General features: G+C 38.9%; 1 protein-coding gene across 1 annotated transcript in view; it reads left to right on the forward strand.

The window, feature by feature from the left end:
* The first annotated feature begins 6,459 nt into the window (after positions 1-6,459).
* Positions 6,460-26,164, forward strand: part of PPARGC1A (PPARG coactivator 1 alpha) — a 42,799-nt gene continuing 23,094 nt past the window's right edge. Inside the window, exons 1-5 of the mRNA XM_008685845.2 lie at positions 6,460-6,584; positions 8,640-8,762; positions 9,621-9,825; positions 14,080-14,125; positions 14,235-14,308. Of these exons, the coding sequence (XP_008684067.1) occupies positions 6,537-6,584; positions 8,640-8,762; positions 9,621-9,825; positions 14,080-14,125; positions 14,235-14,308 (496 nt within the window). The 5' untranslated portion in view covers positions 6,460-6,536. The remainder of the gene's footprint in view (positions 6,585-8,639; positions 8,763-9,620; positions 9,826-14,079; positions 14,126-14,234; positions 14,309-26,164) is intronic.

Consider the following 26,164-nt stretch of genomic DNA (forward strand, 5'->3'; position numbering starts at 1 on the left):
GTTTTTTCTATTAGCCACTCTAGCAATACAACCGTAAATTCCAGCAACTTCGGCATCCAACAGAGCAAATCCAGGGTCTCATAATGTGCTTATCTTATCTCTCCTGGGAATAAAAGAGGGGACTAAGCTCATTCGCAGGGCATCTGTAAGAAGTGAATACATACAGAAGTATTTTTTCACAAGAAATGTGTGATGTAATGCAAAGTCTTTATTGTCTTGGCTATTTTTCTGCTGCACGTATACACCTGAAATTTCTTACATCATTTTTTTCCCCGTCTTCAAGTGTCCACCCTTTTTCAAAGCCATCCCATAAACAGAAAGTTAGTGGGTTATTTTAGGGCCTTCTCTTCTTGAATGGGGCAGGAGGTAGTAAACTTTAAGAAGTGCCACGTGGGGTTTCTGCGCATTTACTGTTGGGCTGTGAGAAGGTGCACGGACATACTGTTGGTCTGTATGTGGGTATAAGAGAAGCAAGAAAAAGCACATTGGATTGTAAAACACTCCAGGAAGGAAAGAGAAAAAAAAGAGAAAGAGAGTTGTTTGAGAGTGAGTATTCAAAATATTAACATCTCCAGCAAAGGCTTAGACCCCTCAGAGCTGACATGTATAATAACCAATCGGAGAAGGTGGTATCTTTCCTGATTAAAATGCTTTAAAGAAAAAAGCTAATAACCTCAAATTCTATTTCAGTAGTCTAGTATGAACTGTAATTTTTTTCTTTCATTTCAGAAATTGTTTTTTTTTAATTTTAGTTCAGCTTCTTGCAAATCTTGAATCAAACTTTATACATTAAAACCAAAATTTCACACATGTAAAAGTTTTTTGCCTTTTTGTGCGTGAACAAAATGTACAGAACTTTATGTGTAAAGATCCAGAAAAGGGACTCCTATGGTCAACTGTGTTTCTTCTTTGAACCCCTCAAGCTATCGTAAAAGTCACTTTCTCATTTATTTATTTCAACTCCTGGTTGGGGTCTAGTGGGAGAAATAATCCAAAATAGTGGATAATCCAAAAATGTCATTTATATTTGGCTTCAGAATGCATTACCAGATGTTACTCTAGCAGATTTCCCTTCCTAATTAGGCCTCACTTAAAGTAGGAGTTAATTTTGTCTTCATTAGCTGCTTCCAAATCAGCAGGATGGGGCAAGGAGGAAGCCCAAGGCATGCTGGGTATTTGGGAGGAAGCTGGCCCACTGCTAAAAGTCGGCAGTAGATCATGCTCAAAGAAAGAAATTCAAATATGGTCAATCAAGACGATAGACATATACCCTGGAAATGTATTGAGCCCCTCCTTGAAGGATTCTCAGGCTTTCGTCCATTCTTTTTTTTCTCCCGATTAACCATGAGTGCAGAAAAAGTCTGTCCTAGGAATTAGGCAGATAATAACCTGAATTTTTATATAGAAAAAAGAAAATAGAGGCTCACAGAGGTTAAGTGACCTCTCACATAGACTGATCTCTGAGTAAACAGTACCTAAGATACTAAAACTGATTAATGAGTGATAAGAAGACCCCACTGTTTCCTTCTTATTGATGATTTGAATAATGAGGAAGCAGGAATTCTCCTGGCCTAATTCGCATTAAGAGAGCTAAGATAATGAAGCTGTGATTAAATGGCTATTAAACTATTTTTATCAAACAGAGATCAAGCGAGTGTGAGAATCTGGGGACGCAGAGTGTAATTGCAATTCTACAAGATGTGGAAAAAATTACTATCATAAGCAGGGCATGGTCCTGCCATAATAGCCTGCATTTAAAAATCTTTGGGATACCACATGCCGCTTTCACTTTGCAGTTCTCCCTTCAGGTGTCGGGAAGCATCTCGGAATCCCTCATTGCCTCCTTAATTTTTTTTTTTTAAAGATTTTATTTATTTATTTGACAGAGAGAGAGAGACAGCCAGCGAGAGAGGGAACACAAGCAGGGGGAGTGGGAGAGGAAGAAGCAGGCTCCCAGCAGAAAAGCCTGACATGGGGCTCGATCCCAGAACTCCGGGATCACGCCCTGAGCCGAAGGCAGATGCTTAACGACTGAGCCACCCAGGTGCCCCTGCCTCCTTAATTTAGTAGATTTATTCCCTCTCTATGCACTTGGGTGAGCTCAGTGTACTGTCTGCCCCACCATGCATAATCAGTTGCAAGATCCTTTTGCCAACTGCTCACAAGGGAAGAAGGCCCAGATATTATGTCCCGGACCCCAAATTTCAATCTTCAGGTGACTCTGAGCACCTGAAGATGTGGAATCTGCCTTCCTTTAACTGTGCCCTTTGAATTGTATCACACTTAGGGCAGGTCAGATAGGGACCCAACAGTCCCAATGAGCAGTAATGAACCAAGTGTTCTGAACTATCATTTGTTAAAGACATAGCATTGCTTCGGAGTTACTGCCCATTCTGAATTTCAGGTTCCTAGTGCACGTGTATGTGTATCGCCTGCCAGTGGAAACTCTTTACAACCTGAGTGTCTGTGGAATGGGCTTCTTTACTCCTGGAGCGCCCTCCGGGAATGCACGGTACGGTCACCAGGACCTTTATTGCGGTGGGAGGAGCAGCAGACCCACCTTGCGTTAGGAGAGCCCAGGTGGACGCCCACCAAGGCTGAAGCTGCCTGAGAGTCTCAGAGCTCCCCTGTGGAAATGCTTGTCGGCCTGTGCCCGACCTTTCTTTCCCTCTCTGCCCCCCCCCACTCAGCTGTGCACCTTTACATCACTCTCTAATTGGTGACCTGCTCTCTCTTTTTTGCCTCTCTGCTCTTCTTTTCTTAACTTATATGGAGCTAATAAGCATATTTTTGTAAAAACAGTAATTCCGAACAATTAGAACACGGTGTCAGAGCGAGTCTTTGAAAGGTTATTTTGCAAAGTCGTTTTACTGCCTGATGTATTTCAATGCCCCGTCACCTGTGAACAGACATGTGTTCGTAGGCCAGAGTGCTTCATCTGCAGTGACTTTGATTTATTTGCTCTGTAAATTGGGACCGAAGCAATAATGGGAAGTGACATTAATTGTTTACCAGAGTCCTTTTTGTCACATCCATTGCCTTCTCTGGAGTGTTTGATTGTTGAAACTCTTGCTAAACTAATTGGAATTGCCACAGTGAGGAGCAATGTCCACTCAACTTCACCAACACGAGTATCTGTTGAGCTTCAGAACAAAAATGTCATCGGGAAATATCTTAGCTTTTTCCTCAGTCTTCTACGATTAGACAAAACACAGAGAATTTGAAATAACATTCTTTCCTTCCATAATTCAAGAATGACTTTACTAAAATAAACGGTCTCCGAACCCCTCACTGAGTCAGCCACATATGTGTCTGATGAACATGGGCTGTAAATAAGAATCACGGCCCGACCGGTCCGTCCTGGTTGAATACCAGCCTACCCTACCCACGTACCCCATCACACACACACACACACACACACACACACACACACACACACACTGCCAATCTCCCATCCCACCGCCCTCCCTCCCATTGTGGTTCCAGTAGAGAGAATTTAAATAGCTGTGGTTTAATCAGATCTTGTAAATTAATTATGACATTATCAGGCTCCAATATTTCTGCCATTGTTTTTGATGTACATTCACCCGGGCTTATTAAAGAAATTGGAGAAACTAGTTAATTTAAGTGTTCTTTGTCATTCTGACTTGATTGGAATTATTATAGTTTGTTTACACTAGGGATAGAACTAAGGCGCTATTGTATTATGTGATTGAAAGCAAATAGAGGCTTGTAGTGTTGCTGGAAAGCCAAATACAAAACTTAAATCGGGGTAAACAAAATTACTCATTTATTGGTAAACATTCTTAACTGTTTTTCTTGAGCTATTTTTGAACTTCAGTGAAATAAGCCTTTCTGAAAATTAGGATCCCTGGAAAAAAAAGTCCAATTTACTCAAACCATGTGTGTGTATGTGTGTGTGTATGTGTGTGTGCTTGAGATATCTTCAAAGATTATGTTTATTAGCTACTATGGGTATATTTATATTAATGTAAATCTCATGGTTTTTAGATGATTTAAAATAATATGTATTTAATTTAAATATTATTTCTATTTAGGACAGATGAATAATGGAATTTGGTTTTTCATATGTGGGGGTAATCTGAATTGAAAGGGAAGAGATTGGAATCTTTGGATGCTAGAATATGATCTGGGGCAGAAAATAAGTGAAAATCATTTCCATATCTTTATTATTCAGATTATATGGACAGATCCAGGAGAATTGAGGCTGGGCGGTATGTTCGATAATGATTTGTTATTAAATCAAGCAGTTTGATTTTTAAACAATCGGTCAATTTCTGGAAGAAGTGGTGCCATTCTGAAATTAACATTTCACACCACCCCCCAATTAGGATTTACCTCCTGCAGTGGAGTCCTCATACTCAGAAAGTTGTCATTCCATCCCCTGTGCCCAAATCCACTTGACTCACAATGTGAAGTCCAGGGGCATTAGGGAGACACATTATGCAAAGGTAAGAAATGCTAGTAAAGGGGCGCCTGGGTGGCTCAGTCGTTAAGCATCTGCCTTCGGCTCAGGGTGTGATCCCAGAGTCCTGGGATCAAGCCCCACATCGGGCTCCCTACTCCACTGGGTGCCTGCTTCTTCCTCTCTCACTCCCCCTGCTTATGTTCCCTCTCTCGCTTGTCTCTCTCTCTGTCAGATAAATAAATAAAATCTTAAAAAAAAAAAAGGAAATGCTAGTGAAGTCTACCATGAGTACAAATGGCTCTTTTTGGCCTCTCGAATCCAAGAGAAAGAAGTCTGTAGTTTTCCTTCTGGATAGGGACTCATCGGTAATGAGGGAAAATAATTTTTATGTGAAAATAGAATGTATACGTGATAAAGGCCTGCCTAATTTCTCTAGTAATACAATTTGATTTTCTGATTAGCTGTCTTATTCTGTGATTCTTGTAATTTTGTCAGGTCAATTAACTGGAGTTCAGTGCTAGAGAGAAAGGACGTGTGGGCACTGCTGGCTTCATTACATGTCAGCAGCTTAGGTGCATCTTGTAATAGAATCGGTGTGGGATGATTTAGCCGATATTGTTAATGTCATAGCACAAGGAACTTCAAAAAGAAGATTTATGAAGCAGGTCAAATTGGACAAACAATGTGGAGTGCTAACAGGAGGAAGAGAAAGTGATCTACACAACATATATTCTAGGCAGTAAACGCAGATCGATGAATTATCCAGCAAGTAATCGTTGACCATGCTGTGTGCCTAGCATTGGCACTGGTTGCCCAGGTGATGGGAATATAGCACATTTTCCTGTAAACAAGGTGTACAAGCTCGTACAGAGTACTGAAATAAATGTTATCATTTATAATAAATGATTCACAGGTTCTTGCCTTCCCCTGGACGGTTTCTGGAGGGCAGAGGTCATCTTTCTCTTTCTATCTCTAACACCAAACATAGCCCTGGTATAGGAGGTATGCAGATATGTTTATGCAATGAATACCTGAAGATTAACTTTCCAAGGGTGTGTGGCTGGGAGTGATTGTGGGAGTTGCGGAAACAAGTTAGAATACGTTCGCAGGGGTCCCCGTTCCAACTAACGTAGCACTAGAATTGCACCCCAGCCACAAGAAACGACCGCATTGAAGAGATATGACAAAGTAAGACTCTACCTAATGACTGACCAGATGAAGAGGACTCAAAGTCGCTCTACAGTTTGGGTCTGAGGAACTGTTACCCAAACTCAGGAAGTCAAGGGAAACAGCAGGTTTGCTGTGAAAGGTCCTAAGTTTGGGTTGTGGAGGATGAGGGAGCTATTATCAGGGAGAAATGTCCAGTGGGCAGTTCTAGATTTATGACCAAAGTTGGGAGAGATGTCAGGGAGGGAAATAAATGGCCGTGGAGTGTTTGGTGATGAGATTATAATTGAAACCATGAAAATGTATGGTTGCTCTCAGTATAGTTTCAGTTTCTGGTCCTGTTCAAACGGAGGGTTATCTAAGCATTTTGGCTGCACAGGAGATTGAAACACTATATCTGAAGATGAAATAGATGATGGTTAAAATTCTCTCAAGTGCTAAGATTCTCTAGACCTTCTCCTTTAGTTAGGGAAACAAGACATACACCTGGGAAGAACGACTGTGAACAAGATGGTGTCATATACAGCTGTCACATGTACCGACATCACAAATTGCTAGCTTGGACAGCTCAGCCATCAGAGATTGCTCCTGAGAGGTATCAATTCATTGTGTGATTCAGACCAAAAGTGAATTTGGAGTCTGAAGAAGACATGATCATTTGTGTTCTGGCACAAGCATTCGAAATTTCATGTACTACTCATTTGGATAAACATGATCCGTCTACACTGATGGATAGCGTTATCCGTCCCTCAATGTCAATGCTCTCACGTCGTCGATTTTTCTGTTTTTGCAGAAGATAGATGAAGAGAACGAGGCGAACTTGCTAGCAGTCCTCACAGAGACACTGGACAGTCTCCCTGTGGATGAAGACGGATTGCCCTCATTTGATGCGCTGACAGATGGAGATGTGACCACTGAGAATGAGGCTAGTCCTTCCTCCATGCCTGACGGCACCCCTCCGCCTCAGGAGGCAGAAGAGCCGTCTCTAGTAAGAACCCTTCCTACTGTTTAACAGGAATCGGAGTTGCCTCTGGCTACCCGCTGCATGGGTATGATGTAGTAACAATAAGGTTTGGATTTTTAATTTAGACTGATGCCAAAAACAATTCCCGAGCAGACTCGCAGTCGCAAATTCTGTGATTCTGTGTTTAAAATGTTGGTAATAACAGTCTTCATATGGTCTTACTACAGTTTGTTTTAACTGTCTTTTGCTATGTATATGTGTGTATTTTTATTTCTTAGCATTATTTATGTTCATGGTAGAAACTTAGAAAACGTAGACAACCCAAAAAGAATAGACCAAAAATTCACCTGTAAAATCAAATAATCTCTGATATAAGAAAAAAAGATTTATTTATTTTTTTTTTAATTTTTTTAATGATTGTTTATTATATTATGTTAGTCACCATCCAGTACGTCCCCGGTTTCTGATGTAAGGCTCGATGATTCATTAGTTGCGTATAACACCCAGTGCACCATGCAATACGTGCCCTCCTTACTACCCATCACCAGTCTATCCCATTCCCCCACCCCCCTCCCCTCTGAAAAGAAGAAATAAGAAAAAAAGATTTAAATCCCCTCTTGTTTTAAGATACAGCACCATGCTTGTGAATTTGAAATATATGCATCATTGTTCATGTTACATATTATTTTATTGTTTGGAGATGTCCTAGTTCATTAAGAGATTTGTTATGGCTGGATATTTAGTCTTTTTCCTATTTTCCACCATCATAAATTATATAATAATCGGCATATTTATAGTTTTATTCTTATGCCTATGATTCTAGAAATAAAAGGTAGATCAAGGGATATGCAATATTTTAAGGTTTTCGATCCATAATTCTTATGAAGATTGAAAAATAATAGCACATTTGCAACCTAAGTTCCCTAAATTTATGGGAGGCAATGAAGAGTGAATTTGTTGGCAATGAAGAGTAAATTTTCTTTTCGATGCAGTGCTTGACCAGAATTTTATTAGTTCTAAGACACAGTTTACCTTCTCATCTATGGTAGCCATTTGTCATTTGCCATAAATCTGATGGAAGACCATTCTATGTAAATTATGGAATGCTATCCTCCAAACTTTAATAGTGTTCCTGGGCATGCCATTTAGAGGTTGTTTCTCTCCCATCTCTAAGTTTTTTAAATGTTAAAAGCATTCCATGTAAACATATGGAGACTCTACTTGTACTCCTATGCATTTCGAGATTTCTGGTTTAGAAGAAACTCCCTCATAAGTAATTGCTACCCCCCCACCCCCCCCACCCGCCCACGCCATTTCTCCATTTGCCATTTGGCTTTGCTCTCTGGTACTTTGATGTCTTTACATTGATACCAGAGGATTTTCATCCACATAATTGGTTTACTGGGAGGGGTTGTTGACTCCGCCTCATACTGTCTGTCCGAGCAGGGAGGTCCTAGAAGGCCAGCAAGTCAAATGAAGAAACAGAGGTCAAGAACAGTAAATGCTTTGCCTGAGCCAGAATCAATCTCTATCTACTTACAAGTCTTCAGTGATAGCCACTCTTTTATCATAAATATCCTTTGAATCAGTAAAGTTAAACTGGATTGTGAAATATCATTCAAAGCATTACAGAATCTTTTATTTATTTTCCCTTGATTCATTTGGGTTATTGAGGGGAAAATGTACTATATTCTGTCCCCAACCCCCAGTTCCTCATTTAGCAGGGCAACTTTTCTCACCTAGTAGGTATTTGGAAATCCTTTTAGGAAGATCCTTTCTGCCTTATTTTCTCCAAAAAAAGAAAAAAAAACAAAACAAAAATCAAGGTAGACAATACTAAGTCTCAGATATAGGGAAGGGAAATACTTTCACAGTTGGTAGTGTAATGCCAATTTTTTCTTACTTTTTAAAAATGCGTTTCCTTTAGCACTACTGTGCCTTGGTGTGACTATAATTAAAGGGTGAGAGAATTAATCTTTATAATTAATTAACATGACGTTTAAAATTTCAGTAACTTATTCTAATGCTTAAAAGATGCATAACTTTTCTTGCTTTCCCCCTTCTCTGATATGTTTCTAGCTTAAGAAGCTCTTACTGGCACCAGCCAACACTCAGCTAAGTTATAATGAATGCAGTGGTCTCAGTACCCAGAACCATGCAAACCATAATCACAGGATCAGAACAAACCCTGCAGTTGTTAAGGTACAATGCAAACTTTCTAATATAGGAGGGAAAGTAACAAAGGATTTTGCTTGCAGCAGTAAAACAAAGGATAGGTTTATTTCTATGTATTCAGCTGGGATCCTGCAGTTGCTTTATAATGTGAAACAATATGAAATGGGTTTCCAAAAGCAGCGCTCCAGCTACTTTAAACTAGAAAGAGTTCATTTATGCTTTGTCTTCGGATGATTGGAATGGAAGTTCCGCCGTCTGTTACTCCTTGCCCACTTTATTAATACACGCAGCAATGTGGGTTCCAATAAAATGTGCTGATAGGCTGGTATTATCTATGAGTGACTTTAAGATGCAGGATTGCCATTTTGCCAGCTGTCTAACCTGAGAAAGATTGCTCTGGAATCCCTACAAAAGATCGATCTCTGCCATTAATTGGCGAGAATGCTGGCAATGACATAATTCGGTTAGCGGGCTGTATTAAACAATGTTTGTCTTGCCATTCACTGTGAGTGAAAACGGAGCGTTAAGGGGTACTTAAGAGAATTGTGAATATGGGGCTCCAGCAATCAGTGGCAAATTAAGGTTTAAACCAGCTTATTTTTTTTTTATTCACAGTAAAGGCGCTATAGGGTCTTGTTAGTTACATGTTGCTGAGTAGGAACATTGAAATGTAGGAGAAATGAAATAAAAAGCTGCATAAATGTCATTTAGGAATTTTAAATGTAATTTTCTTTCCTTGTTCTGCAAACAATTATTCACAGCTCATAGATCTAGTACACTTAGACTGAACACTTCATTGAAAATCTCATCTCTTCAGAAAACCTATATCCATTCTGATAAGGTTCAGTTCACTAATTTTAGCTTTCTTTATGCCTTGTTTTTAAGACCGAGAATTCATGGAGCAATAAAGCGAAGAGCATTTGTCAACAGCAAAAGCCACAAAGACGTCCCTGCTCGGAGCTTCTCAAGTATCTGACCACAAACGATGACCCTCCTCACACCAAACCCACAGAGAACAGGAACAGTAGCAGAGACAAATGCACCTCCAAAAAGAAGTCCCACACACAATCGCAGTCTCAACATTTACAAGGTAGGCTGGGGACCAACACGCAGGCTGTCGGCGGCCGGGGCGCTGAAGGCAAAGCAAGCATGCACGGGGCTGGGAGTGCCCCAACTTCAGGCTTTCGCTCCACTGCTCTATCTCTGGAAAGAGAATTCGGCACTTTATTATAGACTCATAAAAAAAAGAAACTCTTTCCTGGGACACAGGTTGAACATGTCCTATTCGGCTAATACGCAGCCTAATTCACAGTCACCAAAAAGCCCCTGAAATGTGAGCTGGGTCGGGAGGGGGTGGTGAAAGGTTTATGCGGAGTCTGAATTGCAGAGATAATTGAAATTCGGAGCAAGCTGGGCTAGCCAATATTAAAAAGCTTTTCTTTTTTCCTTTCTATTAATGGAAAAAACGAGGCATTGTTGATTTGCTGTCTATACCTTAAGAAAGAAGACACGGTGTTGGTGCAGCCTCTCCCGATTATTAAGTGCAGTCTTTTTTTTTTTTTTTAAAGACCACATGTTATGCTCATAGGTTTTATTTTGTAAATAAGGATTTGGAAATTCCTGGAATTTATTTGTGTTTGCCTTCTATTAAAAAATATTGCCCAGATCCAACGAAGCATCTGGGTTGATTTTTGTTGTCCCCATACATTCTGGAAGGCTGAAGCTTCTGAGGCAGATCAGGGTGATTTGGGGAAAACCTGTCTTGGCAGAGGTGTAATATTTTCTTTCTTTTTGGCTCTTCCCTCAAAATCGTCCTGTCTTAGGGGCCCAAAGGAAGCTTATTGAAAGTTGCTGTTGCTTTAAAATATCTCAGCTTCCACATTAACCCTACCTTTAACCTCATGGTGGAAGCAGGTATATTCATTTTTTTAAATTAATTTATTTATTTTAAAGACAGTGAGAGAGAGAGAGTGCAGGGAGGGGGAGGGAGAGGGAGAGAGAGTCTTAAGCAGACTCTGTGCTAAATGTGGAGCCCAACGCGGGGCTTGATCTCACAACCTGGAGATCAGGACCTGAACTGAAACCAGGAGTCAGATGCTTAACCGACCGCGCCACCCAGGCGCCCCAGAAGCAGGCATATTCTAACATAGCAATTACAAACACCCACTTCTTTTTTCCCTTTTGTTTCCCTGACTTCCCCTTCCAGCTGCAGAGTGGTAGTCCCTGATCCCTGTTTTGAACCATGATTATTTCATACAGGTATGCTGTTGCTGCTGCTTTTAATAAGTATTTTCTTTCCAGTGTTTTCAGTTTCCCTCTTTCATCCCTATCTCACCATAAACCTTCAGGAACCTTCTTTTAAAGTTTTAAATTGGCTCTCAGTCAGGTTTTCCCTGGTGGATATATCAAAATCACTTGGCCATCCTTTTCTGTCAGTTCAGGGAAAGGTATTTATTGAAATGGGCCACATTTTTTGGTAGCTCGCCTTGCCCTGATTGGCCCCTCACGCACATGTGCTGGACCAGTTTTTCTCAGAGCAGAACCGGCAGTGCTGTGGGATGCAATGGTGTGGAGAACCTCAGGTGAAGGGAAGGCAGCCGAGCTCACTCCAGTGAGTGGACTGCAAAATTCACTGGGCTGCTCTCCTTGTCCTAGTGTGTCCCAGTCTGGCGTTCATTTTCTGGAGCTGAATTTGAAGTCCTAAGCCAGCTATAACCTTGTAGCCAGTGAGCCCAGATGCAACACATGTTTAAAACATCTTTTTTAATTTTTATATTCTTAAAATTGTATTTGGCCCTTTTGGATTTTGAGAGTTTAGGAGGTTTGGGGTTCGTTTTTTAAATCCACTTACCACTAATAATACTGTAAACTCTTACAAAGCATGGCAGTGAGGAGTTAAATTGGCCTACGGGGAATATACTCTTTAGGTGAGACCTGCTGTATGCGGATTTTTTAAAAAAGATATATGCCTGTGGCAAAGCATACAAAGTTTATCCCAGAACAAAGCCTGTGGACAAAAACACAAAAAAACGAAACGAAACAAACAAAACGTCACAAAATTCCTATAGTTGTTAAAGGCCAAGAGCAAATTAAACATGGCTGGCTGTGAATAACCAACGGGAAATAAACGCTTAGCTTCAGGATTTATTTAAATTATGATTCAAACTTTAAAAGTAGAAAATATATTAACAATTAGAGACAGTAACCCAGGATCTACTGAGGTTTCTCTTTCCTGATGTACTGTAACGTTCTCTCAGTGAACTGCATGTGTGCTGTCTGTAACATTGTGGGGTCAAGTTCTTTTCACTTCCTTAGGATAATGGCCTGACCTTTGGCTCATGTTGGTGTCCCCTGTACTCATTTATTCATTCATTTGCTAATGTATTCATTCATCGAAAAGACCATGATCTGCATGAAAAAGATGTATTCCCCCGCCCTCAAGGATCTTAGAGGCCCTGGTCTGTCCCTCTTTGGAGTAGTGTGGATTAAACTCCCAGTAAACCAAATCAGTGTTCTTCTAGGGGTAGCTTCTGTGAGTGTGGGCATATTCAGGGATGGCGTTCTGTACTGTATTTGGTTCGGGGCTGAACCTTCCTGTAGCCTTCTCTTCCTGTTTGCCATCGGTCCCGTTAAACATGGCCACCGCCTAAGGCTCCCCTTCCAGTGCCCTTGCCATCACCTATACCCAACTGTCAGAATGTTAGGGATCTTCCTTTGAGCATTTCGGATAGCCTACCCTACACCTTGAAAACTGGATCCCAGAGACCGATTTTCAATGTGTATTTACTGTGTGACGTAGCACACAGTTCCTATCTAGCAACACTTGCTGTGGAGCCTGTATGCGTGATCCTAATTATTAGTTGAACGTCGAAAATGTTGGTAAATTTCCTTCATGAGTGTGTTCTTTTGGAAAGGCTCATTATATCAGACATACTAAAAAAATTAATATAAAACCAGTTCATTTATCTGTATATATAAAAGCCAATCAATCAAGCTACCTAATTTGTAGAAGACAGCGTGAACTTCGTATTTCTGGATGCACATTGGATGGATGATAAACCATTCAATTGTTTAAAAACTAAATCTAAATCGACAAATTAAATATGTAAATACTATTTATCCAAGTAAAGTATGTAATTTCAGCCTAATTTGGACATAAATAATATTTTCACATTTCAAAGGATCTTAATTACTGGGGTTGATTAATTTACTTTAATATCTATTGAATGCAATTCCTTTTGGTAATAGGAAAAAGAAAACATATTCTGGGCTGACTTTGTCAGTAACTAGTTTTATGGCCCTGGAAATATCATTTCACATCTTTAGGTCTCAGGTTTTTTCATCCATAAAATAAGAGTGTATTCTAAACACCTTTTTAGTTTCAAATCTATGATTTTCATTACGTAAATGACTACCTCTTGACCTTTTGAAAGTAGTTATGCTAATGAGAAAAAATTGGCATAAACCTACATACATATAAATATATCTTTATAGATAAGCATATATATACATAATATGTGGATGTATATCCCAAGGACGTTTCTCATCATGTTTTCCCCTCCTTCTGTTCAAAATACAAGACTGCCAAGGAGAAGCAATTGAAATTTTGGAGTGAGAAGAAGATTCTTACTCCACCCTTCCTAATTGGGAAATGCCTCCTGTAGGAGGTAAGATTTAGGAAGCATAAAGGAAGTAAATGAGCTCTCTTTGCAAGTCTATAGGTCTCTCAACTGATAAATGCAGTATCTTACTTTAGTTGTCTGTAAGATTTGGGGATCTGAACCCCTTTTAAACCATCAGGGTCAATGTCCACAATTTGTCATAATCTCTCAATTAATTTTCTGTAAATGGAATGGTTATTGCTTGATCTCTGGCCTCATAGAAATAACCTATTCTCAGGGCTAGATATAAAATTATACATTTTAGGAGAAAAATCAACTGAATATTCATAACGTTCTGTTGTCTTATAGTTATTCTGCTGTTTTCTTGTCTAAACAAACCGTGTACTGTATTCCAAATTAAAATAGAACACATTATTTCTCTCTGATGGTATGATGCAAATTTTGTATCCTTAACAGAGACGCTACATTTTGGGGAAAATTCTGTTTTTGTATGTGTTTTTGAATGATAGTTTACCGATGCAGATGTTGTCTGCAGTTTGTTTTAGCATAACGGACTGTTGTCTGACTTTGATCCAATATTCGGGGGTTTCCTTACTTTAGTTTTCCAGTTTCCAGTTTCCAACCTGATTGTAGTAAGAAAAAATGTTCTAAAAAAGAAAAAAAAAGAAAACCAAACCACGAAACTCAATATTTCATAATTAGTTTCCATTTTTTTCCTTTAGCCAAACCAACAACTTTATCTCTTCCTCTGACCCCAGAGTCACCAAAGTAAGTATTAAGAAATGTAACCATTTTTAGAAAGGGAAGGGGGTTCTAATACATTTGGCTACAGCAACTCCATTTCAGTTTGTTTTTATAAATGTGCCATATCTTCCAGTGACCCCAAGGGTTCCCCATTTGAGAACAAGACTATTGAACGAACCTTAAGTGTGGAACTCTCTGGAACTGCAGGTAAGCCTTACATTTCACTTGGAACTCTGTGTGTGTGTGTGTGTGTGTGTGTGTGTGTGTGTGTGTGTGAAATATGTATTAAATAATAGTGCATATTCTCCATGTGATTAATGAAATTGACGAATAGTATAAGCAACATTAGATAAGAAGTTACATATAAATATTTTCACTTCTTTTTTTCTTTTAAAGAGAAGATATTTATCGTGTGTCAGACCTGGGCCAGACCCTCTGATGTATACTACTGCTTTAGATCCTGAAGTAACCCTATGTCAGATTAAGACACCAAAGCTTGAGCAGGAGGAGAAATTAACATTTATTGGTCTCCCACTCAATAAACGTGCCAGGCACGTAAGTGGTTTTGACTAGTTTCACAACAACCTCATGAAGATAGTGGTAATTTTCTCATCTTTAAGATGAGGGTATAAAATTCAGAAATGTTAATCAACTTGCCCAGGATCACAGAGCTAGAAAGCAAGGAGCAAAGTTTTGAACCACAGTTTATTCATTATATCAATGTTTTAATTGGAATATTTTCTTACTCACCATTATACTTAACAGTATAATGTTCTCTTATATATGTTACCATTTTTATATCTTTTCAGCAAAGGAGAAAAATGAAAATGTGCCCATTCACCAAAACAAAATGTACTTAGATATTTTTAAACAAGACTGATTTTCTTCGCCATTTGGACTTCTGGACTCATTTAGTCAGTCTTACTTTATATACTGAAGAGGAAGGAGCTTTAAAAACTTGGAGTAACTTAATAATCCACAGACTTCCTAGGCAGACTTCTAAATTGGGTGGAAATGGTGCTTTTGCACTGAGTGTTTTAGGTTTAGGTACAGAACTAGACCAGAAAGTGAATCTTAGGCTGTCTGAACAAGAAGTTCCTTGGCTCTGGCCATTGCTGGTAAGGGTAAAGGAACAGTAACTTATACAAGATGCTTCCAACCAGAACTATAGTGCCCATGTACACCATGGCCATTGTCACTAAGTTTAATTTCACACTTTGAGTTTGCTAAATTACCACCTTATGAAAGGCCTACTGCATGATCGCATGATTTGGTCAAGCAGTAGAGTAGTTAATTTCATGGTATTTATATACGTATTTTCTTGTGTGTACACACATATACATATGCAAATGTATACATATCTTTATATGCATACATACATATATACACATATACTCACTTATAGACATATATGTAACATCATTTCTTAAATAAATTATAATTACTTATATGGTTATAAGTCACTTTTATGTATGTATATTACATGCAGTAGAAGCCTTCTTATCTGACCAGTGAGAATGAGTATTTGGTGGGCTTATCCAAAAAATCGATTGAAGTATACAGCTTTGTCATTTTACTTTTGCCTAAGTCATATAAAGAAATATTCAAATTTTTTTTTTTTTTTTTGTAAAGTATAAAAAAAAAAATTTTAATTTTTTTTTTTTTTTTTTTTTTTTTTGGTATAAGATACAGAGATCTTTGCCTTGAACTTAAATGTCCTAACTGGCAATCCATTCCTCTTTCTGGCACAAACTGTAGTAATAACAATGTATCTTAGATGGTATCCACTGTTCATTTCTTGCTTTTTAAAAGAAAAAAATTAAAGATATTGTGTAGTAGTCTGAGTGCAAAATCATTCTAGATTTTTATGATTTTCATATAAATCAATAATAATCATGATTTCCCATGTTTTCCCAGTGTTTCTGATACCACCAGTCTACAACCCATTTGACAGCTCTTCTTTTAGTGACATACCTTTATTGGTTCTTCTTAGAGAAACAATTTTTCTTATACTTCATTCAATGGCATCATATTTTATTACCTTATGTAATTCCAGTTACCACCATAATAGACATCAACTGGTTTGGGAAATAGGACTGTGGCTTATGATAACAACTCAGTTGAAAGGAATCTATTTACTATGAGTGTCGAGAATGTTGTATTAGTTACTTCGTTTCAGAGAGGATTGAGAAAGCTTCCTCTTTATACACCCACACCAAGGCTTCTGTTAAAAGGTTTTTATTATTTTCTTACTATAAATAATTTAAACTTACTATAAAAATGTCAAAAATATAAACTAGTGGAAAAATATTTGTAATTCTTTTTTTAAGATTTATTTATTTATTTATTTGAGAGAGAAAGAGAGAGAGAGAGAGAGAGAGCATAGCAGGGGGCAGAGGGAGAGGGGCAGAAGGAGAGGGAAACAATCTCAAGCCGACTCCCGGATAAGCACAGAGCCCGATGGGGGGCCTCGGTCCCACAACCCGGAGATCATGACCTGAGCAAAAATCAAGAGTCAGACACTTAACTGACTGAGCCGCCCAGGTGCCCCTATTCACAATTCTAAGATGCAAAGTTATCCATAGCATTTTTTTCATATGGATACTTTTATACATTATATTTATACTATAATCATTTTGTAAATATAATTTTGCATCCTGATTTTTCAGTCAACATTTTAATGAGAATTTTTTGTATTATCACAGACCCTTTATTATCAGGCTTTTAGCGTGTTATATGACATTAGTTTTAGTATGTAATCAAAACTTATTTAATCATACTCCTCTTATAAATTAAGGTTGTTTTTAAGTGTTAACATTTTGAAATAGCACTGCATTAGAAATGGTTGTTCATATATATTTTTTTTACTGAAGTACAGTAGACATACAATGTTATGTGAGTTTCAGGTGTACAACATAGTGTTTCAACACTTCTATATATTATGCGTAAGTGTAGTTACCATCTGTCACCATGTAAGTTTATTACAATATTATTGGTTAATTCCCTATGCTGTGCTTTTCATCCCCTTGACATATTTATAACTGGAAATTTATACCTCTTAATCCCCTTCACCTATTTTGCCCATCCCCCCACCTCCCTCCCTTGTGGCAATCACCAGTTTGTTCTCTGTATTTATGAGTCTGTTTCTTGTTTATGTGTTTTGTTTTGTTTTTCAGATTCCACATATAAGTGAAATCATATGGGATTTGTCTTTCTCTATCTGACTTATATCACTTAGCATAAGACACTCTAGATCCATTCATGCTCTCACAAGTGGCAAGATTTTATTCTTTCTTTTAATGACTGAGTAATATTCTATTATATATGTATACTGCATCTTCTTTACTCATCTATTGCTTTTCTATCTTGGTTATTTTAAATAATGCTGCAATAAACATAGGGATGCATGTATCTTTTCTACCTAGTGTTTTCATTTTTGTTGAGTCAATACCCAACAATGGAATTACTGGATTATATGGTATTTCTATTTTTAATTTTTTTCAGGGATCTCCATATTGTTTTCCAGAGTGCATGCATCAATTTACATTTCCACCAGCAGTCACAAGTTTTCCTTTTTTTCCACATTCTCATCAACACTTGTTATTTCTTATATTTTTGATAATAGTCATTCTGACAGGTAAAAGGTGACATCTCATTGTGGTTTTAATGTCCCTTTTCCTGATGAGGAGTGATGTTGAGCATCGTTTCATGTGTCTGTTGGCCATCTGTATGTCTTCTTTGGAAAAACACCTATTCACGTCCTCTGGCCATTTTAATCAGATATTCGTGGGTTTTGTTGTTCTGTTCCTAAGCTTTATCCTATTTTCTCAAGATAAATTCTTAGTAGTTTTTAATAGTGAACGTAAAGATAGAATATCTTGGGGTCTTCTGGTATATATTGCCACATTGCTTTCCAAAGGTGTGCTTTCATTTATAGCCCCATTAGCACTACATGGATATACTTGCTTTATTACATCCTTCCTGGCATTAGATATCTTTGTTTTTAAAATTTTATCATTTTAATTGCATTCCTTCCATTAGTGAGATCATGGTGTTACAAAAAAGCATTTCTATTTTCTTTTTGCAAAAGTTTTAACATTTTTCTTATCGATAGATGCCGAATTTTAGATAATTTAGTGATGATTTTGGAAGTTTAGTAGCCTACACTATTGAAAGACAAGTAGAGATTTATAGAAGATACATTTTTTACATATTTAGAATCCTTAAAAATACACACAGTGGATTTATTTCTGTCAGTGAACCAGAATTCATCTGACTGGTTTGAATCCTTTCCTCTTGGGGCTTTGAAGGATGATTGGATACAATGGAAATCAATTTACCAACATGTTTTTAATACCTGCTCTATGCTTGCAGTGTGATAGGTCTTAGTGACTGTACAGCAAACGGAAGACCTAGAGACTGATCCATATAAAGCATGAAGCATTGTCCTTGGCTGCTAAACAGATGTCCTTGTGTTTAAGGTGTGGGCTTATGGACTGTCGTGGAGAATAACACACATTGTGCAAGTAGCATGAAAGCAAAATATTATTTATTACCTACAATGTTTTGTTACCATCTAAGAAAGATGGGCCCACGGGATGGTTTTTAGTTTATTTAGTGTGGTGGTTTTAAGTGTGAAGATGCAAATTAGAGAAACTGAGGTAGGGCCAAATTGCCTTACAAAATAGAAAGAATTTAGAGCCCTAGGAAAACAAGGGACCAAGGAAGAACTTGGAGCATGCTGAAGGAGGCTGGGAAGAGAACTTTGGAACTTGACTGGAGGGTGGTGTGAAGAAGAGGTTTTTTTGAATAGAGATATCGTGCATTTGAACCGCGATGCAATATGTAATGATTGTGTTCTCCATGTCCTCGAACAATCTTTAGTAACATTTCTCTCAGGGTAGGGATTGCAGTATGTGACAAACAGCGATTGCAGGAGAATCACCAAAGGGAGAAAAGAAGTTATCAAGGAGAACCCTGTAACTTTGCCTCAAGTTAAATACAACGATTGCACGCAAGATTGAAAAGAATTACAAAGATGGCTCAAGGACCAGAAGAAGCATTAGGTGCTCTCATTAGTGAAGGACCCAGGTGATCCACGGAAAGGAGTGTGGAGGGAACTGTGCTCTCCATAGGCTAAACTGACTTGGGGAGCCTTAGGGAGAGAAATATTTGTATCCGATTTGAACTGCACAGATGGAAAGGGGAGAAGATATTGATGGAGCAGAAGCAAGTAGGCAGGAAATCAAAGCGATGTTTGAGTAACACGTACTTGGCAATGGGCAGTGAAATCAGTAAGGAGCTACAAGACAGAGCATGTACTTTTCCACCTTCGTCTTTTAATTGCTACAATGCTTTTCGCTCTCCTTAATCTTTTCTGGGTCTTAGTTTCCTTAATGTTTAAGTCATGTTTATAATTCCCAAATCAAATTATTTTCGGACTCCAACGACTAAAATATAGGTTGAAAAATAAAATTGCCAGTATTCAACCATTTTTGACATCCAGAAATGGCAATTACATGTGCATTCAGCCAGAATTTAAAAACGTTATAAGCAGCAAAGCTCCAAATGAAATTAGTCTACTGTGATTTTCTAAAAGCCGACGGCATGGCTTAGTGAGGTTGTGCAAAACCTTGGTTCTGACACTGGACAAACCCAAGTTCAAATTCTGAATCTACCATCTAGCAAGGTGGCCTTTGGTCATTTTAATTAACTTTTGTAAGACTCGGGATCCTAATGAACCCAATGAAGATAATAACAGTACCCGTCTCTCATTGGGTCGCTCTGAGGAGAGAGATAAAACATGAAAAAGGCTTCCTCCAGTGCCAGCGTATAGAAGTATTCCATAAATATGAGATCTTTCATTACTAATTCTGCATTAACTTTACCTGCCGAGGTCATTGTACCTGATTGCTCATCTTTTCAATGTTTGATTATCTTCACCCGTTCCCTTTCATTGGCCCTAATGTTGTTCTCTCTTTGGCACACTCATATATAAAGTTACATATTTTCTTTGTGGCAAAAATCCCTCTAATTCCCTCATAAAACTGAACATACACCATTTTGGGTGTGGGTATGGGATCTGCTAAATCGAGGTAGAAAATTCTCCTCTTTGATACTATCTCAACAGCAGCTCCTTCTACATTACTACGCATCCTGGAGGTTAGGCACTCCCCAGTAAGCATGTTGTATGTGTTATCTTTTTGATTCTCTGGCCATTGCATCGTCGAGGAAAAAGCTATATGTTGACACTAGCTCTGTGGTGGATCCGGGTTCAAAGCATGTCTGTCCAATTAGAGATGGTGTCTCTTTCCTGAAGCCTGAATTGTAAAGAGAGTAGTCAACATCTGTTATGTTAAATAGGTTTCATTTCACTTGCCAAGTGTCATTGATTGGTTATTGGCTGCCAGGAGCATTGTGTTGAGAATTCCAAGGCCAAGTCTATACTCGGTGCAAAGGTCACAATCAATTAATGATGTCAGCCATAGGTGCAGCAAGGGGGTAGACGGGGTGGAAACAGTCACGTGGTTGATTCGTTGGTCCTTGGTCTACAGGCTTAATCCATGTGGTTCTGGCCAAGGAAATGGATCAAGCTGTTGCCCAGGACTTTCTGCTGTCTTCTTTCTCTTTACTCTCACAAATGGTGGTGAAATTTTCCAAACATTGAAGTACAAGTGTAAAAAGTCAACAAAATTCTGAGACCTCCAGAATAATCCCTCTGCCCCATCTGCAGAGTCTTTGGGAAACAGGAGGGATGAGACAGGAAGTTTGCTTTATTAGGTATTGCCAGCTGGTCTGACTTTGTGATTGTCCTAAACTAGCTCATTTTGGCTGATAAAAAAAACACTTCTTTTTTACAGGTGTAAAAACTAATTTGATTTCAAAATAGCTGTTAGTAAAGCAAGATCAGAGGAGAGAATGCTCTTTTGGCAGAAGGCATTTAAATCTATTGCATATGGCGATTTTCAGAGTGCTAGACTTTTTTTTGTTTCTGAAATGAAAATGGCAAAGCAATGTCAGCTCAACCAGATGATGGTTTTAGCCAGCAGACATGAAGAAATTTGGTTAGGGACCAAAGTGGCTGACCCCAAAATTTCACATATGTATATATGTGTGTGTACATGGACATGTAGATTGTTTTTAAAGTTATTACTGTGAAAGTAATAAAAAGCAATATAATTCTTTTATAACTAAGTAGAGAAATGAGAACAACCAAATAATTGGCAGTCTCATCACCCTAACACACTGGGTCTTAGGGAAGTTGTCTTCCATTTGTATTGTCTTTTCCTCATGGTTTTGATGACAGAAGATGAGTGATTGGATGCTGTTTATTTTTCACTTTATGTTTGGCCTTGTTTTAAATTGGCAATCATTCAAACTGCACTTTGGTGGACTTGTGTTTAAGAGCCCACTCATTAACCAATCAATTTGTAATTTCTTTTATGCGGAGTTTTATGTTATTATCCTTTTTGGACTTCCCATTTAAAAATTCATTTTGCTGGACAGAACATTGACAGACAGCAAAAATTTGCTGTATCCTTTCGGTATATGTGTCTTTTGTATGTGACTTACCTTTGGGGAAATAAACCAAAGCAAAATATGAGTAGTAGTTGGTAGTTTTAAAAGGAAAACCCCAGCATGAGAGAACTGAAAAGTGATTTTGACAGGTCATATAATCCATTCCTGAGCCTGAAAAATCCAAGAAAGGGAGACCCACAAATTCTCTTTACAGCCCATTCCAGTGTTTGGCAACTCTTACTGTCAGGGATTTCTCCCATATTTCAACTATATCCTTCATTTTCTTTTTTTGATCTCATTCTTCTTGACCCAACATCTGGAAAGATCATTCCTTTGTTCCTGAGGTATCTTTTTGGGAAATAATACTATCCAAATTTCTTCTAAGCCAAGAATAACAAAGGACTTTCCTCTCCCACATCAGCTTGGGGGGTAGGGGGGACATTGGTGATAGCTGCCTGGAAGGCAGGTTTCCCCTCCCCTAACCCTGATCCCTACTCCTGCCCCGGCAATGTGGGAAACTGCATGGACGCCAATTCATATCTTAGTTTTCCATGAGCAAGAGTTGGGGAATTAGGTACATGTCATAGGAATGCTCTGGAGCTTTTCTGTGAGGCCAGTTTGCTCCCTGGGAATCAGGGGTGAAACAGGACATATTGAAAAAGCAATAAAGGCAGGGGTACTACAGTCAGAACAGCCTGGGGTGATGGCCTCCAGAGTACAGGGTGTGAGAGGTTCCCCCTGGGAGCATTAACCCTTCAGTGGCTGGCCTCTCTGGACCTCCAGGGAGTCCTGGGGAAGTTGGGGAGGAGCTTTTATAGCAAAATATGCTCACCAGCAGAGCAGTAACAATTCATCCTTAGTATCAGCCCTTCCTGTGATCCCTTGACACCCACTCCAAGTTCTTGAGGCATGAAATATAAAAGTAGGATAAGCCACACACCTCTCTGCCTGGTCCTTTTTTAGTAACTTTTTAAGCAAATAAGAAACTCATCTTCTCATTGTTCTTCCTCAAGAAATATTGCAACTGCCATGTGACCTAAGGAAAATCCCACCGTCACAAACACCAAAGCAAGTCACGGATAGAGCAGTGGATTCCGTAATATGTTATAAACTATTAAAACAACAACAGCAACAAAACAAGACCCTGCTGAAGTCATTGGGCGGATTGTGGAACACACACACACACACACACACACACACACACACACACACACACACCAGGGCAGTCATCATTTATCAGAGTCATTCAATTAAACAAACAAACCCAAAAGGGAACTCGTCAAAGAAAATCATTTTATGGCACATAATGAAAAACAAAACAAAACAAAACTTGTCTCTGACTTTTTTTTTTTTTTTTAAATACAAGGGCTGTTTAGAAGGATGACTGTGGAGTGTGTGGCACTTCTCCCCGATTTGCTGTGCAGAAGTGCAGAAGTGTGAGTGATGCAGAAGCACTTGTTTATTATAGAACACATTTCAATGCAGTAATCATAAATATTGCTAAGGTTGTGCTCTGTTGAAATATGACCTACATACTCTTGATTGTTTGTGTTACGTGATTTGTCTGACACCCATTACATTCTGGGTAATAGCAGCCATTTGTTGCTCTGCACAGCAGGCTCTTTTGACAAAAGAAAATAGGCAGTAATAAAAAAGCTCTAGTCTGAATTACATTCTGCACTGCTGAGAGTTTGTGCAAGTGTGTTAACAATGTTCTGAACTGCCTCTTGTCAGCCTTCAGCCTGTAATGGCCATCTGTCCTCACATAAATCTGTCAAAACCTGCTAAGTTCAAGAGAGAGCATGGAATATACCTTGTACTGTCAACACCAAAATGTACACATTCCCCAGAAAATCAACACACAGGAAATAATCCGGAGGTGATGGGAGGCATTAGCGCTGTTGATTTAAGCTCGTGGGGTGAAATTGAGAGTCTGGCCATTGGAGGGAAGATGAGCAAAGGAAGTGCATGAAGGAATCGAGTACTGACTGCCCTCCCAGCGCAGGGGACCGAGCTCCGGCCGGGGCACCTGGGAGAGAGCCAATTAGTTTGCGTGCAGGAAGGGGGTCCCTGCCCCATCAGTGGCTCTTAAAAGTTTGACACTATGTTAAAAAAAACCCAAACACAAAAAACAAGTACTTCTTGCGCTTTGTTTTGCTTTGGCTCTCCACTCCACCTGCAAATAGATTTTCAGTTAGGTGCTGGTGGTTCCGCCCTTGAGATTTCTCAGTCTTGCCGGGAGGTAGTCTCTGAATAAAGACATTTCAGTAAACAGTAAAAAGTTTAGGGAACTACCGGAATTGTTTTCCCTTACCCACCTACTCACTAACCCTAAAATAACTTCAGTCCATTGGGCAAGTATTATTATTATTATTTTTAACAAAGTGTGCCAACAGAAATTTACAGCCCTATTTTCACTCCTAGGGTGTCTATTTGGTTATCTCAGTGCTTCTGTAAATTTTAAGCATATGCGCAAGAACACGTACTTTCTTCAAGTTGTGGAGATTGGCCCATGAAGTCCCTGATGTTCCAGCCTCTGGTATATTATCCAGCACGTAGTAGGTGTTCAGTGAATGTCTGTTCCCCTTGCTGCAGGCTGCCTAAGATGGGAAGAAGGTAAAAGGCTTGGCTTTTAACTCAAAAGAAAAAAAAAAAAACACAAAAAAACCCACGACGACAATCAGGGTGTCGCCACTCCCAAGAGCAACTTGAGAATCAGTTATTTAAGCGATAATGAGCTTAGGTACTAGGACAAGGGTTTCAAATGTTCAAGACTAAAAAGAATTTCTATATTTAAAATCCCTAGATAGCCGAGCTATATTTAGAACTAGTCTCTCTTTAATAGTGGCCTAATTTGGTGTTTCTGAAGTTTAGGGTTTCTTTTTATACGTCTAGAATGTCAGTCAAAATACATGTACCTGAGAACAAGGCAATGTGCTGCATGGATATGACAGGACAGAGGCTCTCCATATGTGGTCCATGAACCACCTCATTAAAAATGTTTGACCAGCTTCCCAAGTTATTCTTGGGCCACTGAAATGTGAGACCCACTACTAAAGGAGAATGTAGAAAAAAAAATGTTTTAAAGATTTTATTTATTTATTTATTTGACAAAGAGAAAGCGAGCGAGCACAAGCAGGGGGAGCCGGAGAGGCAGAGGAAGAAGCAGGCTCCCCGCTGAGTAGGGAGCCCAATACCAATACGGGGCTCGATCCCAGGACCCTGAGATCATGAGCTGAGCCGAAGGCAGACGCTTAACAGACTGAGCCACCCAGGCGCCCCTAGGGAGAAAAAAAATACGAGTAAGAATTTTTGCAAAAAGAAGCCCAGGCAATATTCCACTAAGAGCATATAATTTATTTGGAGAGACAAGATAAAACATACATTCAAAAAGAGATGTGTAAGAATATATAGCATTATCTGATAAGTATCAAACGAGTGATCCTGGCAGTAAATTATTAGGAAAGTAAAATCTATCCTACTTTGGAAACCACGAGAAGATATATGAAATCGGATTTTAGGATGTCAAATGTCGTCTCCCCCATTCAAGGGCTACGTCATTTGGAATATTTGACTGTTATTTGCTCAGCAAAGAGAGATTATTCATCATTATTTCTTTGAGCACGTTAGCCTCCTATGAGAAATATCTGAGAATTTGTCATTTGTTTGAGGGGGGGCATCAGGATCTTAAAATTTGTTGTAATGGCAATCGAAGGCAGCATGCGGTAGACATCCGTTTTATGACGCGGCTGTGCAAAAACAAGGGAAAAAGAGAGAGAAAGGAGACAATTCGATTATATAGGAATTTCTTAGATTGAGGAAAAGACATACTTGTCCGCGAAAGAGGGAACAAAAGGAGAGTGTGCCTCAGTGACACTGATGTTTCGTTCAATAGTATGTCCCCTCCCGGTTATCTTCTGGAGAACAGTGCCTGGCTGCTACTCGAGGGAGCTTTTCTGGGACTCTGATGTGTCCCTTCTCTTTATGTTTGTATTTCCCTGTCTTTCTGAACTTTTCTGGGATGGATTTCCAGAATCAAATTACCTTGCATTTTTGTAGGTTTTCTCTCATTTAAAGAGGGTTAGCTATGCATAATAAAAATTGCCAAATATTAGTGTAAAATATTTTATTATAGAGGAGATATTAATATTAATGTCTTCCACTTTTTTATTGTAAAGTGGGAGAAAGAGGCAGTATTTTCCTGATCATATCAAAATTTCAAGTGGCTTTCTGTAACCTACTTGGTTATGTGTGTGTGTGTGTGTGTGTGTGTGTGTGTATACATACATATATGTGTGTGTGTATATATATATATTTTTTTTTTTCCTTTCTCCAGCAGGGTTAGATTTCTCTGCCATTTCCTTGAAATGCGCAGTTGCCTTAAGTCTAACCCCAGGCTTGTTAGCAGACTAGAAGTTCTTTTCTGCTGAATAGCCTTTACCCATCCTTCTAAATAGAAAATGTGTGGTAAACTCAAATATTCCCTTGTAAGCATAAAGTCATTTGAACTCCAGCCTGCCCTTCTTCAAAGTTCCTTGGCCTCTG

This window comes from Ursus maritimus, unplaced genomic scaffold (genome assembly GCF_017311325.1).
Source record: "Ursus maritimus isolate PB19 unplaced genomic scaffold, ASM1731132v1 scaffold_8, whole genome shotgun sequence".
NCBI classification, from domain to species: Eukaryota; Metazoa; Chordata; class Mammalia; order Carnivora; family Ursidae; genus Ursus; species Ursus maritimus.